The sequence below is a fragment of the Pseudonaja textilis genome, chromosome 5, assembly GCF_049901715.1.
Source record: "Pseudonaja textilis isolate UNSWEBS1 chromosome 5, rPseTex1.2, whole genome shotgun sequence".
Taxonomy (NCBI): domain Eukaryota; kingdom Metazoa; phylum Chordata; class Lepidosauria; order Squamata; family Elapidae; genus Pseudonaja; species Pseudonaja textilis.
Genome location: NC_141994.1, coordinates 38,084,474 through 38,097,586, shown reverse-complemented (window position 1 = coordinate 38,097,586; position 13,113 = coordinate 38,084,474). Strand labels below are relative to the sequence as shown.

The window sequence follows — 13,113 nt, the reverse complement described above, 5'->3', positions numbered from 1 at the left end:
CCATAGATTTGACAAGGAGCTGGTCCTGAAAGATTTTTCAAAGATTATGCTTAGAGGTTCAACTATGGCAGTGGGTAGCTTTTTTAAGAAGTAGGCACATATTCCATCCGGTCCAATATATAGAGATGGTTTTAGATTGCACAGTGCTTTTTCAACAATATCTTCTGTAAAATCGATATGTATTAGATCATTGTAGTTGTCTGTGGTTCAAATAGGAAGTACTGGGCTTGATCCATTGCTGTTTACAAATGCTGAGCCAAAGAATGTGTTAAAGAGATTGGCTTTGATGGTATCGTCGTTGCAGTCTTTGCCATTAGGTCCTTTCAGGGGTGGGATGGACCTTGAGTATTTTAGTTTGTTGTTTATAAAATTGTAGAAAGCATGGGTAGAATTGGTGCGTAGAAGGTTTTCTTCTTGTTTAATGTGATAATTGGTGCATTGTTTTTATCTGGTGGCATAAATTTTTGTATTGGCTTTTGAAGTTGACAACGTGACAAGATTTGTTTTTCCGCCAGTGATTTCTTTTTGGATTGAACCTTCCTTATTGTTTTGGGTAATCTGTTTTTTCTGGTTTTGGGAGTTGTTAATGGTACATATAGTTTGATGACTCTTTTGACTTCAAGTAAAAATATGTTGTAATGGTCTTCTACAGTATTGCATCCAGAGAATAGAAATTGCCAATCAAAGGATGAGAGATCGTTGTTTATAAGATCATAGTTGCCTTTTTTGAAGTTATAATTGGGGATTCCGTCATTGTGATGATTTTTGTGTGGACGTATGTTGAGACACAAGTCAATCACGTTGTGGTCACTGTTGGAAAAGGGTTCTTTAATTTGTATTCTGTAAATTGAATTCAAATTATTGCAGAAGATGAGATCGAGGCAATTGTTAAGTCTAGTGTTGTTGGTTACTCATTGTTCTAGTCCCAGATTTGTTACTGCATTGTAGAAGATTGCATGTGTGGGTTCAGTTGTACATTTGTTAAGGATCCAGTTTATATGAGGTAGATTGAAGTCACCCCAAAAGATAAAAGTGTGTGGGCACGATGCTGCCCATGTTAGTAGTGTATTTAGCTTGTTTGCATGTTCGATGTCATAATCAGGGACTCTGTAACATAGTAAGAACTGAAATGTGATATTTAAGGACAGTTCACAGACGATGGTCTCAGGAATAGCAAGCTCCTGGGTCACTTGGATGTTTTTTAGATATAGGGACTTTTTATAGAAGATAGCAACACTACCTCCTCTATTGATTTCATGATCTGATCGGTAAACATGATAGTCTCTTACTGTGGTAATGGAGTCAGGGAGAGATGCGTTGAGCCCTGTTTCACAGACAAATATAATGTCGAATTTAGCCATATTTAGTAAGAGGAGAAATTCAGGTATTTTATTTACAAGGCTTCTTGCATTGAGTAGCTTGCATTTAAGGCACTTGTGGTTGGAATAGACGTAGTTAGGGGCATGCACGTTAAGATAGTAGCTCAGTTGTGAGTTTAAAAATTCTCCCCATTGTAAGTACATTGTACAGTGCCTAAAGTTCAAAAAGCATTTTTGCCCCAATGACAATGGATATTCTAAAGTATTTTTAACAAATGGCCATTCACTTTGTGTTTGCAAACCTAATTAAGGGGAACTCACAACTTCAGGCATCAGCATGTTCTACAGACCAACAGCCAGAAATTTCCTCTCACATTCTAGCCTGAACCTCGTCGTCTGCACTTTTTACTAAATGTTTTTGTTTCTATTCTATTTTTCTTATATAATCACTCCTACTCTATTGTAACATTTCAGAATATTTAAAGAATGCTATCATATTCCACATCAGTCTTATCTGATTGATTCTACTGAATTCCTTCAACTTTACTTCATAGGAATTAATTTCTGAATTTCTGAATAAAACTACTACTAGCAGGGTTCAGGATGAGATATTTAACACTTCAGATTTTTTCCATCTACTGATGTCATTGGATAGCTCGCCAAATTCTCAATAGAAGCATACACTGTCTGGTGGATTTACTCTTGTCTGACAAATGCTAACTTCTGAGAACTGCAGGCCATAAAGCACCAGCTATATAGTAAGCTGTTAATGATCAGGAGATATTCTGGTTCAGTCAAGTGGTAACAGCAGTTGCACAGTTTCAGTAAATGATAACAAGGCTAATTTAATATGTTTATATATTACTTTCTCTAAGAAATAGTAATTTAAGTAATAGAATCTAATAAAAAATCTATGAGTGCAAATCATTAAATATAAGGAGGACTTTGAAAAATGGGTAACTAGTGACCAGGTGTCTGCAAAGGCAAGGGAGGAGAGCAGTGTGGTGCCATTGTGATGCAAACCATGCCTCCTTTATATATCTATAACAGGATTATTTACATTTATAAATATTACATATATAAAAGAGGTGGAACCTACATTAAGATGGTGTGACACTATTCTTAGCAATATAAAATCATAAATCTATTTAATATGTATTAATTGAGTCTAGTATGTTATTCATAAGAATTCTAAGAAGTTATTCTTAGCTCTAAGCTTGTTTAGCACAATTGTGCAAAAGAATTGAAAAACATGGCATGCTGAAAGATAAGAATTAGGTTCCTAAATTAATTATCTGCGCAGACAATCCTCAATGACTGAGAAACTCCAATGAAAAGATTCTGGTTTTTATTGACAAAAATGATATATGCAATTTTTTATTTATTATTGTTAAGATATACTATTATCTAAGTAGAATCCTAGTTATTTCAGTCTTGCAATTTGAGAATAAATTGGAATCACCTGTAGCATTCAAAAAGGTAATTGACTTGCTGGCCCCAAATACTGGTTTGTACAGTATTTGGGGCCAGCAGGTAAACAAATATATCATATTTTAATATAGCATGTAAACAGAGCCACAAACTTTTGAAATTGTTTCTATTTGAAAAAGAAAAACCTCTTGTAGTGAGTTCTCAATGTTCTAACAATGAGTCAAATGGGTGTATTGTCCAATTGTTTGCATTTAAAATATATTTGGAATGTTAGCAATGTTTCCAGAAATCTTTAGGCATTACCAGTTGAATTCTGATAATTAAACTATATTTGGCATCATTTTAACACTTAAAATCATTTTTCCTAAACTAAAGATGAAGACTTGTTTTTATTTATCACTTTCAAATTTGATTTTCCTATTTGGATCTTTAATCTTAAGAAATATATGGAGTCACAATCCTAACATTAATAAGGATTTCCTGCAATCAACAAAAGAGGAAAAGACAGTCAATGCACACTCTTCAGCAAAAACTCCACAACTGTAGGATAAAAGCAAAGGAACAGCTTTTCTTTCAACAGCTTATTTAATTACATTCAATCCTTTCTGTATAGAACATCCAACCACTTATGCTATAGAAAAGCATATGGAGCTGCTTAGAACATAGTCATATTGATAAAGAAAGGACAAATATCAGTTACTGATATTACTTTTTTACTGCTTTAATCAGCATTTAAACAGCATATTGCTATTTTACTGATACTGTCATCCATTCTAGCTATATCTATAGTCATGGCTATTCATTTTGTCCTCATTCTCACTTTTGCCTAAATGATTTATGTTAAAGATGTTGATGCATAGAGCAGACTTATGGGAAGTTTTTGCTACTAGAAATGTCAGCCAGATATCTGCTCAGTGATTATGACAAAGTACTTCCTTCCACACAACAGGAAGTACTTCACCAGCTGTCAACTGTAACATAGAGCATCAAAAAGAATGGTAAAGTGGGGTATGAGAGAGTATCATGGACTGAAATATATAAGACAGCCTATAGCTTGGTAGTACAGCATATAATTTATATTCAGAAGATCCTGGTCTCAAGCTTTTATATTTCCAGCTTTAAAAGAAAGTCTGAAAAAGAAGATCTGGAAAATATCCCTGTCAGAAAAAATGTACCCAGATCTGCTTCTTTTCTTTGAAGGATGTTTTGTTCAGATCATAAAAAAATAAAACAAATAAGAAAGGCATTCAATAATGTTTAATACAAAAAGCAAAAATTAAAAAAAATACCGCTATGTAAGAACCCACTTCTTTCAAAGATTTTTGAGATTCAAACCGCAATCCTATTCTGTCTGTTTGAGAGTAAATCCTTTTGAATTCAGTTTGATTTACTTCAATCTTATGCATTTCACATAATTGGACCTCTTTCTGAATAGACATCTTAGATTTGTACTGTAAATTTTCACGGAATGACAGAAGTTGTATTCCATCAATCCTTCATAGATTTTTAGTTACAAAAAACAATTGAATGTAGGGTAGATACAGTGTTATTATTTTGTTTTAAAATGCAGTTCCTGACCAGGGGTGAGGTTCAACCAGTGTAACAACCGGTTTGGTGAGCATGTGCATGTAGCATTTACAATTCACCTTCTGCTGCAAGTCCTGTGTGTAAAACAGCTGACATGTAGCAATCTGCTGTGTCATGCGAATCAGCTGAGCTAGAAAAACCTGGAAATAAAGCACAGACCAGAACCGGGACAGGCGGGCCCAACAGCTGATTGTCGAAGTGAACTGGTTTGCTCACAGCTGATTCTTTGGAGCTACCAATTCTCCCGAACCGGGCCAAACTGGTAGAATCCCACCCCCGTACATGACAATATGTATTTTGAATACTACAGTGTTGAAGATTCTAAATCTACAAAAGATTTGGTGGACCCATAATCCAATACTATTTTGGTTATGACATATTTATTAATTTAAATTATGGAAACCTGCTACTGGGGTAAAAATGTTAGTAGTACATAAATGAAAAAGTCACATGAACCATGATTTATTTACCATAATATAGATTTAATTTCTATAGGACTCCCTATTTAATCAAATCAGAGTAGAATTTTTATTTTACCTTTTTATTTTAGTTAAAAAAGATAGCTAAGTTATATTTCCAAGGAAACCAGGACCTACTTCATATTTCTATTTTATCAGAGATATCTAGTTAATAAAAAATACAATTTTGCAATTTATTTCATTTTATAACAGGCAATTATAATGCGACAGCTCAGATGTGGATTAACAGAAAGAACTTAGTAATGGATATATCACATTGCTTTATGGTTGATGTCCCTTTACTACATTTCTTGCTACTCAATTAGCTTTTATGATAGTTTAATATCTTGGCTAAACAGCCTTACATTTATGGTAACTTATTCAGTTGCAATTAGCAAAAAATAATTATATACAAATGAAAAAACAGACTATGAGGATTCTGCCAATCCTTTTGGTTTATATCAAAATTGGATGTATCCGAGTATCATGTACATGAAGCTCAGAAAATAATTCAAAGCTAAGCATGGCCTTCAGCCTAAAATAAGTTATATTTTCATGCCTTATATATTAATCCAGTGAAAGCTTGTAACATCATTCAAGGCTGGCTGCTAAGATGTCAATAACTTACACTCCCATGCTGGCATTTAGTGGAAAATGTAGGGTACTAGTCTCTTTTTTGTAACTCCTTTCCCCCAATAAAATGTGTTAATTTTACCTGTTTTGTGAGATGAAAAGTATCTGTAGCAAAGGCAGCCAGTAGTCAGTAAGTTTTCCCAATCTGGATATGTTATTGTCTTCCAAGTATAATTCTCTTAGCAAAACATGATTTTCCAACTTGGGGAACTAAATGTAAATTAGTAATTAACAAAACAGTCTAAGAGTAGCTGATTTTTTTTCTTCCATAAATAATCTTTATGTACTAATTTACTTAATGCAAATCTTTGTATTTCAATTACAGTTACTACAGCAGTAATCCTAAATACAACTATCACAGCAAAAAGCTATCAAATTCATAGTCTCGATTAAGTCTCTAATATAGAGGTGAAGTGAGGGAATGGGAATGTGTTCCATTATAATACCATTGTACTACTTAGTTATCACAAGCATAGTTTAAAGACATTTTAAAGTTTAAGCATGATGCAAGAAATTTACTGAATCACGTCTATACGAAAACTGAAATTCCTTCTCTCCAAGCTACAAATTTCCAGCTACTACACATCTCTATCATAGGAGAATATTCCTTATCATCAAATATTTGCCCCATTCATAATTTTTTCAGTTATCTGATATGCTTTTGACACTTAATCAAAAACATAAATTGTATTTTAATTATCACGCTGAAGGGCATATAAGAACATTATCATATTACCAATTTGTTATTCAGGCTTCTTTTTCCTTGCTGTGAAATTCAAGACATACTCAAACATGTATAAAAAAAGTCAGTAAGCACTTCTGGAAACAGTAGCTAGTGAAAGGATAATTCATGTACTGTGCATGTATTTCTGTACACGTGTTTTTCTTTATAGATTTATGTCACTATGTCTATAATATATATGTCCTCAATTCTTTTTACTCACATGTCTACTGACATCATTACATCAGCAAACACAAATATTCACTCATACTTTTTTTAACAGTGCTGCTGTAATATAAATCATGACATAAAATGGAATTCTGAACTATACATTCCTTTTGAAGCAAAATAAAAAATGTGAAATGTTACTTGAAAAATGAATTTGTACAAATCCTTTCCAAGACAATAAAAATACCCACAAATTAAGAAAAATGTGCCCTCTTTTCGGAATAAGGAGTTTATCTAAAATGAAATTTATTATCAAAAAATAAAGGAAGAGTGCTTTTTGATAGGGAATTATTGGATTTACTCCTGTGCACATTTCTTTAATCAAGTATTTAGTTTTACCGCAGAACACCAAGTTTTTACCTCATTCAGATTATTTCCTTGTAACTTCAGAATCTGAAGAAGACCACAGTTTTCAATGCCTTCAATGTCAGTGAGATGATTAAAGGAACAATCCAGGTATAGCAGAGTTGGAGTAGCAGAGAGCCCTTTTGTACTGATCAATTGATTGTGATCCACAGCCAGTCGCTGGAGTTTTTTCAATGACTCCAAGCCTCCTAAAAACAAAATATCATACTGTATAACATATTAAAATTAATTGTATTTGATTAATTTATTTATAATGGTATACTATTTGGTTTTAATTTTTTTATAAAACATGCTTATAAAATAAATCTTCCATACTATGATTATTCAAATTATCTTGAAACCATAAATATTAGCTTAGTACTTGCACACAATATATTTCATTTTCTATTTTTGAAATTATGTACTGTTATATTATTCATAAAAAACAAATGTATTTCTTTAGAATTGGTTTTGTCCCTCAACAAATTCTTATTCCACATTTCATGGTTAAAACTTACCCAAACTGACAACAGTAAAGAAAATCAGTTTGATTTTTGTTATCTGTACTTCGTCTGCATAAACCCTTCAGACAGGTACATCCTAATCACATTAGACTTGATGACTGAGCCTGACTATATGAGAAGAAATCTACCACACAGTCATTATGTCAGAAAACAATATAATGTATAGGAAATTTTATAATGGATGCTGAATACTGAAGAAAGAGGAAAAATGTTAAACGTTAATACAATAATACATTAATATGTATTATTATCTAAGCATGTGCTGCACTGTAAAAATTACAAAGACTTTTCTTAATAGAGAAAAAATAAAATATTAATTTTTAATAAATTTTAATCTTGACCACTTTAATTATGAGGAAATAAATTTAGATGTGCTTCTGATTTTATCCCCCAAAATTGCACATATCTTGTTGAATTGAAATGAAAATAGCTTCAAAAGCTAATCAGCACCATCTAGTGGAATCATGAAATACAACAATAGAACAATAATAAGTCATTTAGATTAGGTGGAAGGTTGTTTAACTATTTCATCTGAACTTCCAGTTTGAAAACAAAAATGGAAATACAAATGCACACCCACAGACACTTCCTGAGATGATATCACAATAAATATCTTCTTTCTATTCTAACATATTGGTTTGGATTTCTAAAGAAAATAGATACTCCTCAAGGCTTATTATGAAGATCAAACTAAGTAAAATTATTATAAATAATTAATAAAAGACAAGTTTGCCTATGAAAATCATTAAAAGGGGCTATGTAAGCGTGTTCTATTGTACCATGTTACATTTGTTTTCTGCAACAAACAACATTGGGAGCCTTTGGGGGAAGATCTTCAGAAGGAAAATCTTGATCATCTTTGGTACTGATGAAAATTAGCTGATAAAATGTTATTTTCAAAAAATTCAGTATTCTCACATCTATACTATTTTTAAAATAATTTAATTGAAGTACAGTTGATGGATTCATCATATTTCTTTAGAAACTGATTTCTTTAAAAATCTTTCAGAACAAATAGGTTTTCTTAACAAATACACTTTTATCGCTTTTCTAAGGTCCTCTCTTTAGTTTCACAGGATTTAGAAATAAAACAAACACTAAAAATTAGCTAGATGACTAAGATATTATTAAGCCTTGTTTTAAAGTGACAGTGTCAGTATTTCCAATGCTGTATTACTTTGATAAATTCTGTTGGATTTAGACACTAAAGAAATGGAACAAAAGCATATTTTGAGTGGTTCCATGTTTTTAAAATGATCAATATATTTATGTGTAACATGAAATGTAAGTCAAACAGCCAACCAACCAGATCTCTTCAAAGCAGCTGATGATGAAGACAGAAAAGCAGAAACAAATTGGTTGTCTTCAAAATCTACTTTCTTATTCAGACTCTTCTTGTATATAAGCACAGTATTTTCATTATGTACACGGACAGAACAAGAGGCTTTTACACTGTTAGCTGTGTAGGCTTCATAGCCAAAACACATTAATTTGTATTATGCCATTTTCATGTTAACCTTTCAGATGCTCTACCTAAGGAAATCTATCCAAACAAAAAATCCCTTGCAGCAGAACTGGCACTAAATACAGATTGAATGTACTGCAGATTCCATCATTTCTGTTGGTCCATGTTGCTCGTTTACTTTGGATTTCTGATTTTTGACATTTAATGAACACCAACATTCATTAGAAGCTTGTGGCTAAGAAATCGATGTCATTTTAGAATGAGCAATAACAAAATCATAGCAAATGGAGTTGACCGCGTAAAATTTTAAAATGTAAAGCATCTGTCAAGATTAATATGCTCACTAAAAAGTATATTATATATACTTTTAAAATATGGTTTTATATTTTTATAACCATTGGACTCTATAGTTTTTCATATACTACAGAAAATGTAATTTTCTCATATATTTTTTAATAGATACATTCAGATCTCATATTTATCTAGCTTGTTGCTTGAATTATTTATAAGCATAACGCATTTGTGTTAAATATTCTTATGGTTTGTATAATATTGTGAAATCAGAGTTATAGCTATGAGATGGGTGGCCATATAAATAATTTAAATAAATATTGTTATAAATTTTCAACCTGTATTTGTGTAAGCATTCCTGTGCAAGGTAAAAAAAATTCCTTTAGTGCTTATTAGCCATTATGCCCTTTATTAAGTTGTATTTAACTTAAAAATAGTGCAATTAAAGATTAATGCAAAAGTAGGTATAAAGCAAAAAAACCTTAAACCCACTGTCTTTTACAACTTATTTTCAAGAGTCTCTCTTGATTGTTTGAGACATAGAATCATACTTTAAAATAAAAGGTAGACACTGGGGCATAATGTCCATTTTGAACCTTAGCTAAGTATCTCTAAAGAATAATTCACAATAAGATGGCATGCATCAGGAAAAATATTCCACTTATGCATGTTAAGTTTGTTCTGTGTTTGGCATGAAATATGTGGTATATGCTTTGCCTGAATTTTATATCTGTTGCATATCTGTTTAATTTATCTGTGGGTTTTTTTTTGTTTTTGTTTTGCAGGAAGATACAGACAGTGTCCCGATTGTGACTGATCATGCCTACATTGACAGATTTACACTAACAATTCAGATGTAGAGGTAGTTCTCAACTTACAACCATTCATTCAGTGATCATTTGAAGTTACAATGGTGCTGAAAAAGCGACTTATGACTGGTTTTCAGACTAACCACTATTGCAGAAACCCCATGGTCATATGTTCAAAATTTGGGCAGTTTATGATTGGCATACATTTACGACAGTTGCACTGTCCTGGAGTCATGTGATCACCATTTGTAACCTTCCGTCAAGCAAAGTCGGGGGGGGGGGAGCCAGATTCACCTAAAAAAATGCACAATTCATTTAATGATTGCAATGGTTTGCTTAACAACTATGGCAAAATGATCGTAAAATGGGGCACAACTCACTTAACAACTCTTTTGTTTAGCAATGGGAATTTTGGACTCCATTGTGGTCATAAGTCAAGGACTTTATAATATATTATTCTAAATGATCATAAAAGTACTCAAAGCTAGAATCAGATATTTTCAACAGTTGTCATTAAAATACCATACATGCAGATTGTGATTTAAGGACTTAACCTATATAACCTAGTGGTAGGGAACAAAAAAATCAATGTAAAGAGCATTACAGAAAGACAGGAGTGGGTGGGACAGGAATTTCTTTCAGTCAATGCCACACTCACTGGGGTTTAGGCAGCATATAAGTTTAAATAATAATATTTACCTATCAGAGCTCCTTGGGGATAACTCAGTAGATGAATAAAAATGCCAAATCAGTCTAAATATCTAGCAGACTGTGCAACCAATCATAATAATAAAGTGATTCCTTCTCCTCCTCCTCCTCCCCCTCCCCACTCCCCCTCCAATGTTTAAGAAAGGTGACGTGCATAGGGGGAATAAACTAGTTGTGTGGTCACACTGAAAACTATTGTTTCTTTAACTGCATGGTCTCTGGGTCTTTTCCATACTGTCTTATGAATAACACACATGATTAAAGAAGATATTTGGCAGGTTGTTAGCCCTTTAAAAAAAAAACTTCTTGCAACATCAGTGAGTAACTGCTTGGCTTCAAATGTTGATGATTTCAGCTTGTATATTTCCTGATCATTAGTCAAGCTGAATAGGAATATTGTAAACTGAATTCTACCATCTGAAGGATCATAAGATGCCCAGTAGATAATACATTAAGTCCCATTTAAAATCTAAATCGGTCCATAGCTATATACTCTAAAGAACAGAACAGACCTTCCGTCTTCTAGTCCAACCTCCTGCTTAGGCAGGAAATCCTATATATCATTTCAGACAAATGGTTGTTCTTAAAAACTTCTAGTGTTGGAGCACCCACAACTTCTGGAGGAAGTTTATTGAACAGATTATTTGTCTTAATTGTCAGGAAATGCCTCCTTAGTTCTAGGTTGCTTCTCTCGATTAAAAAGTTATTAAATACTATATTAAACAGTAATAATAGTCTGCAGCTGTGAACAAACTAATTTCCATATTTTGTTTGCCTTTAAAATACTGTATATATTACAGAGTATACAAATTTCAGCAAATAGTAGGAATTAATTTTTTCTAAGACAGAAAATGTTTTATTATTTACATGAATTACTATGCTAAAGGTTGCAGCTATACTATTTATAATTAGTATCTTACCAATTCGGGTTATTTTATTATAGGAAAGTTCAAGATTCAAGAGATTACTGCAGCCATATAAACCATGAAGTGATGAAATATTATTTTTGTTCAGAATTAGAATGCAGAGATTTTCTAGATTCTCACAATTAATCATCTGAATGTTGTTCTCCTATTTGGGGGGGAAAGGACACAGAACAAAGCAAAGACATTAAAAACAGACTATTTTTCCCCTTTGAATTTCAATACAAACTATATTTTAATCCCCTGAGCATCTGCTCAGAATTAAGTCTCACTGAGTTAAGTATAATTTATTTATATTATATATATATATAATTTATTTCCATATCATCATTTGTCAGCTGGCTTGGTACTTGGAATTGACTCCCACTTGAATAACATTTGGAATTAGGATAACGGTTTCTAATTTATAATGAAAAAGATGAAATGTCATTAAAATCAGGCTGATTATAGTAATAATCTTAAAGAAATATTTAGATACAGTAGTATGCCATTCAGAACTGCATTACTTTCTTGTTAAACATTCTTCTCAAATTACAACACTGATGTAAACATATCTAAGTTTCCAGCCATCATTTTCCCATTTCAAACATATTTAAATATATTTGTGTATTATTGCTGCAGGCTTTAATGTAGCAAAATATCTGGAACAGTACTATAGTTTTTGTTGTGCAACTGTGAGTCCTTTACTCAAATATTTCTGAAAAAAATGCTATGAATAATAGAACAATGGTTACATTTAAATGCTTCATAAGATTCTTCTGTCATCTGTTTTAAGCTATAAAATTACACTATCTCCATTACCCTGACCTTTAATATGTATCTCTAGTTTTCAAACAACATGTAATAAAACATAAAATCAAACTAGCATATAGAGCATGTCTTTTATCATTCTTTCTGTCCTCTTAGTAATAGCTTTATTCTGTGTCATGTCACCGGGAGAAAGTGACATGGCACAGAAATTGCTACATTTTGAGTCACTGTCCAATTGTTTTTTTCATAGGCATGATCAGAGGAATCACCTGGATTATTTCTTTCTCCAGTGCCCACAATTTAATCCATTCTTTTTTCCATCTGAAAAAGAAACCTCATCCAAGATAATTCACTAGTTACTCTGATAGTATTCTCTAGAGCCATAGGCTGATTCAATTCAGCATCCAGTGCATTTGGGAACTTCAAACTGGTAGAAGAAATCATAGTCCCATTCCACTCTTGTTCCCAGCAGCCGGTATTTTAAGGCCTGCTGCAATAAACATTACTGATTTGTTCCAGTTCATACAAGAAGAATAATGTAATGATTGGAGGCAGGAAGTAAAATAATGTTTACGTAAATCCCCCTTTTGGGCTGAAATATTAATGTTTTAAATAAAGATTCTCACAATAAGCATGGGAACATGTCTGTTTTTTATCACCAGAATTACATACAACATTGTTCTCCAGTTCAAGGGAGATGGGTTGGATAGAGGAAGAGAAAGCATGATGTCACAGCTAATTCTCAGTTTCTAGTTGAATAGAAAAGGGAGTCATGTAGTCTCTTCAAATATTGAAAAAAATGGGAGATCTGGACACTAGATAGCATTACAACTTCTCAAATTATGCATACTGAAAGCATGCTTTAAAAAGTAATTGCTGGGAATATTAATAAATATTAATATTATTCATAAATACTACCAA

General features: G+C 32.4%; 1 protein-coding gene across 1 annotated transcript in view; it reads right to left on the bottom strand.

The window, feature by feature from the left end:
* LRRIQ1 (leucine rich repeats and IQ motif containing 1) overlaps nucleotides 1-13,113 on the bottom strand; it is a 112,025-nt gene that overhangs the window by 83,088 nt on the left and 15,824 nt on the right. The window contains exons 10-12 of the mRNA XM_087934520.1: nucleotides 11,440-11,590; nucleotides 6,738-6,931; nucleotides 5,511-5,638 (exon numbers count right to left, since the gene is read on the bottom strand). Coding sequence (XP_087790646.1) covers nucleotides 5,511-5,638; nucleotides 6,738-6,931; nucleotides 11,440-11,590 — 473 coding nt within the window. The remainder of the gene's footprint in view (nucleotides 1-5,510; nucleotides 5,639-6,737; nucleotides 6,932-11,439; nucleotides 11,591-13,113) is intronic.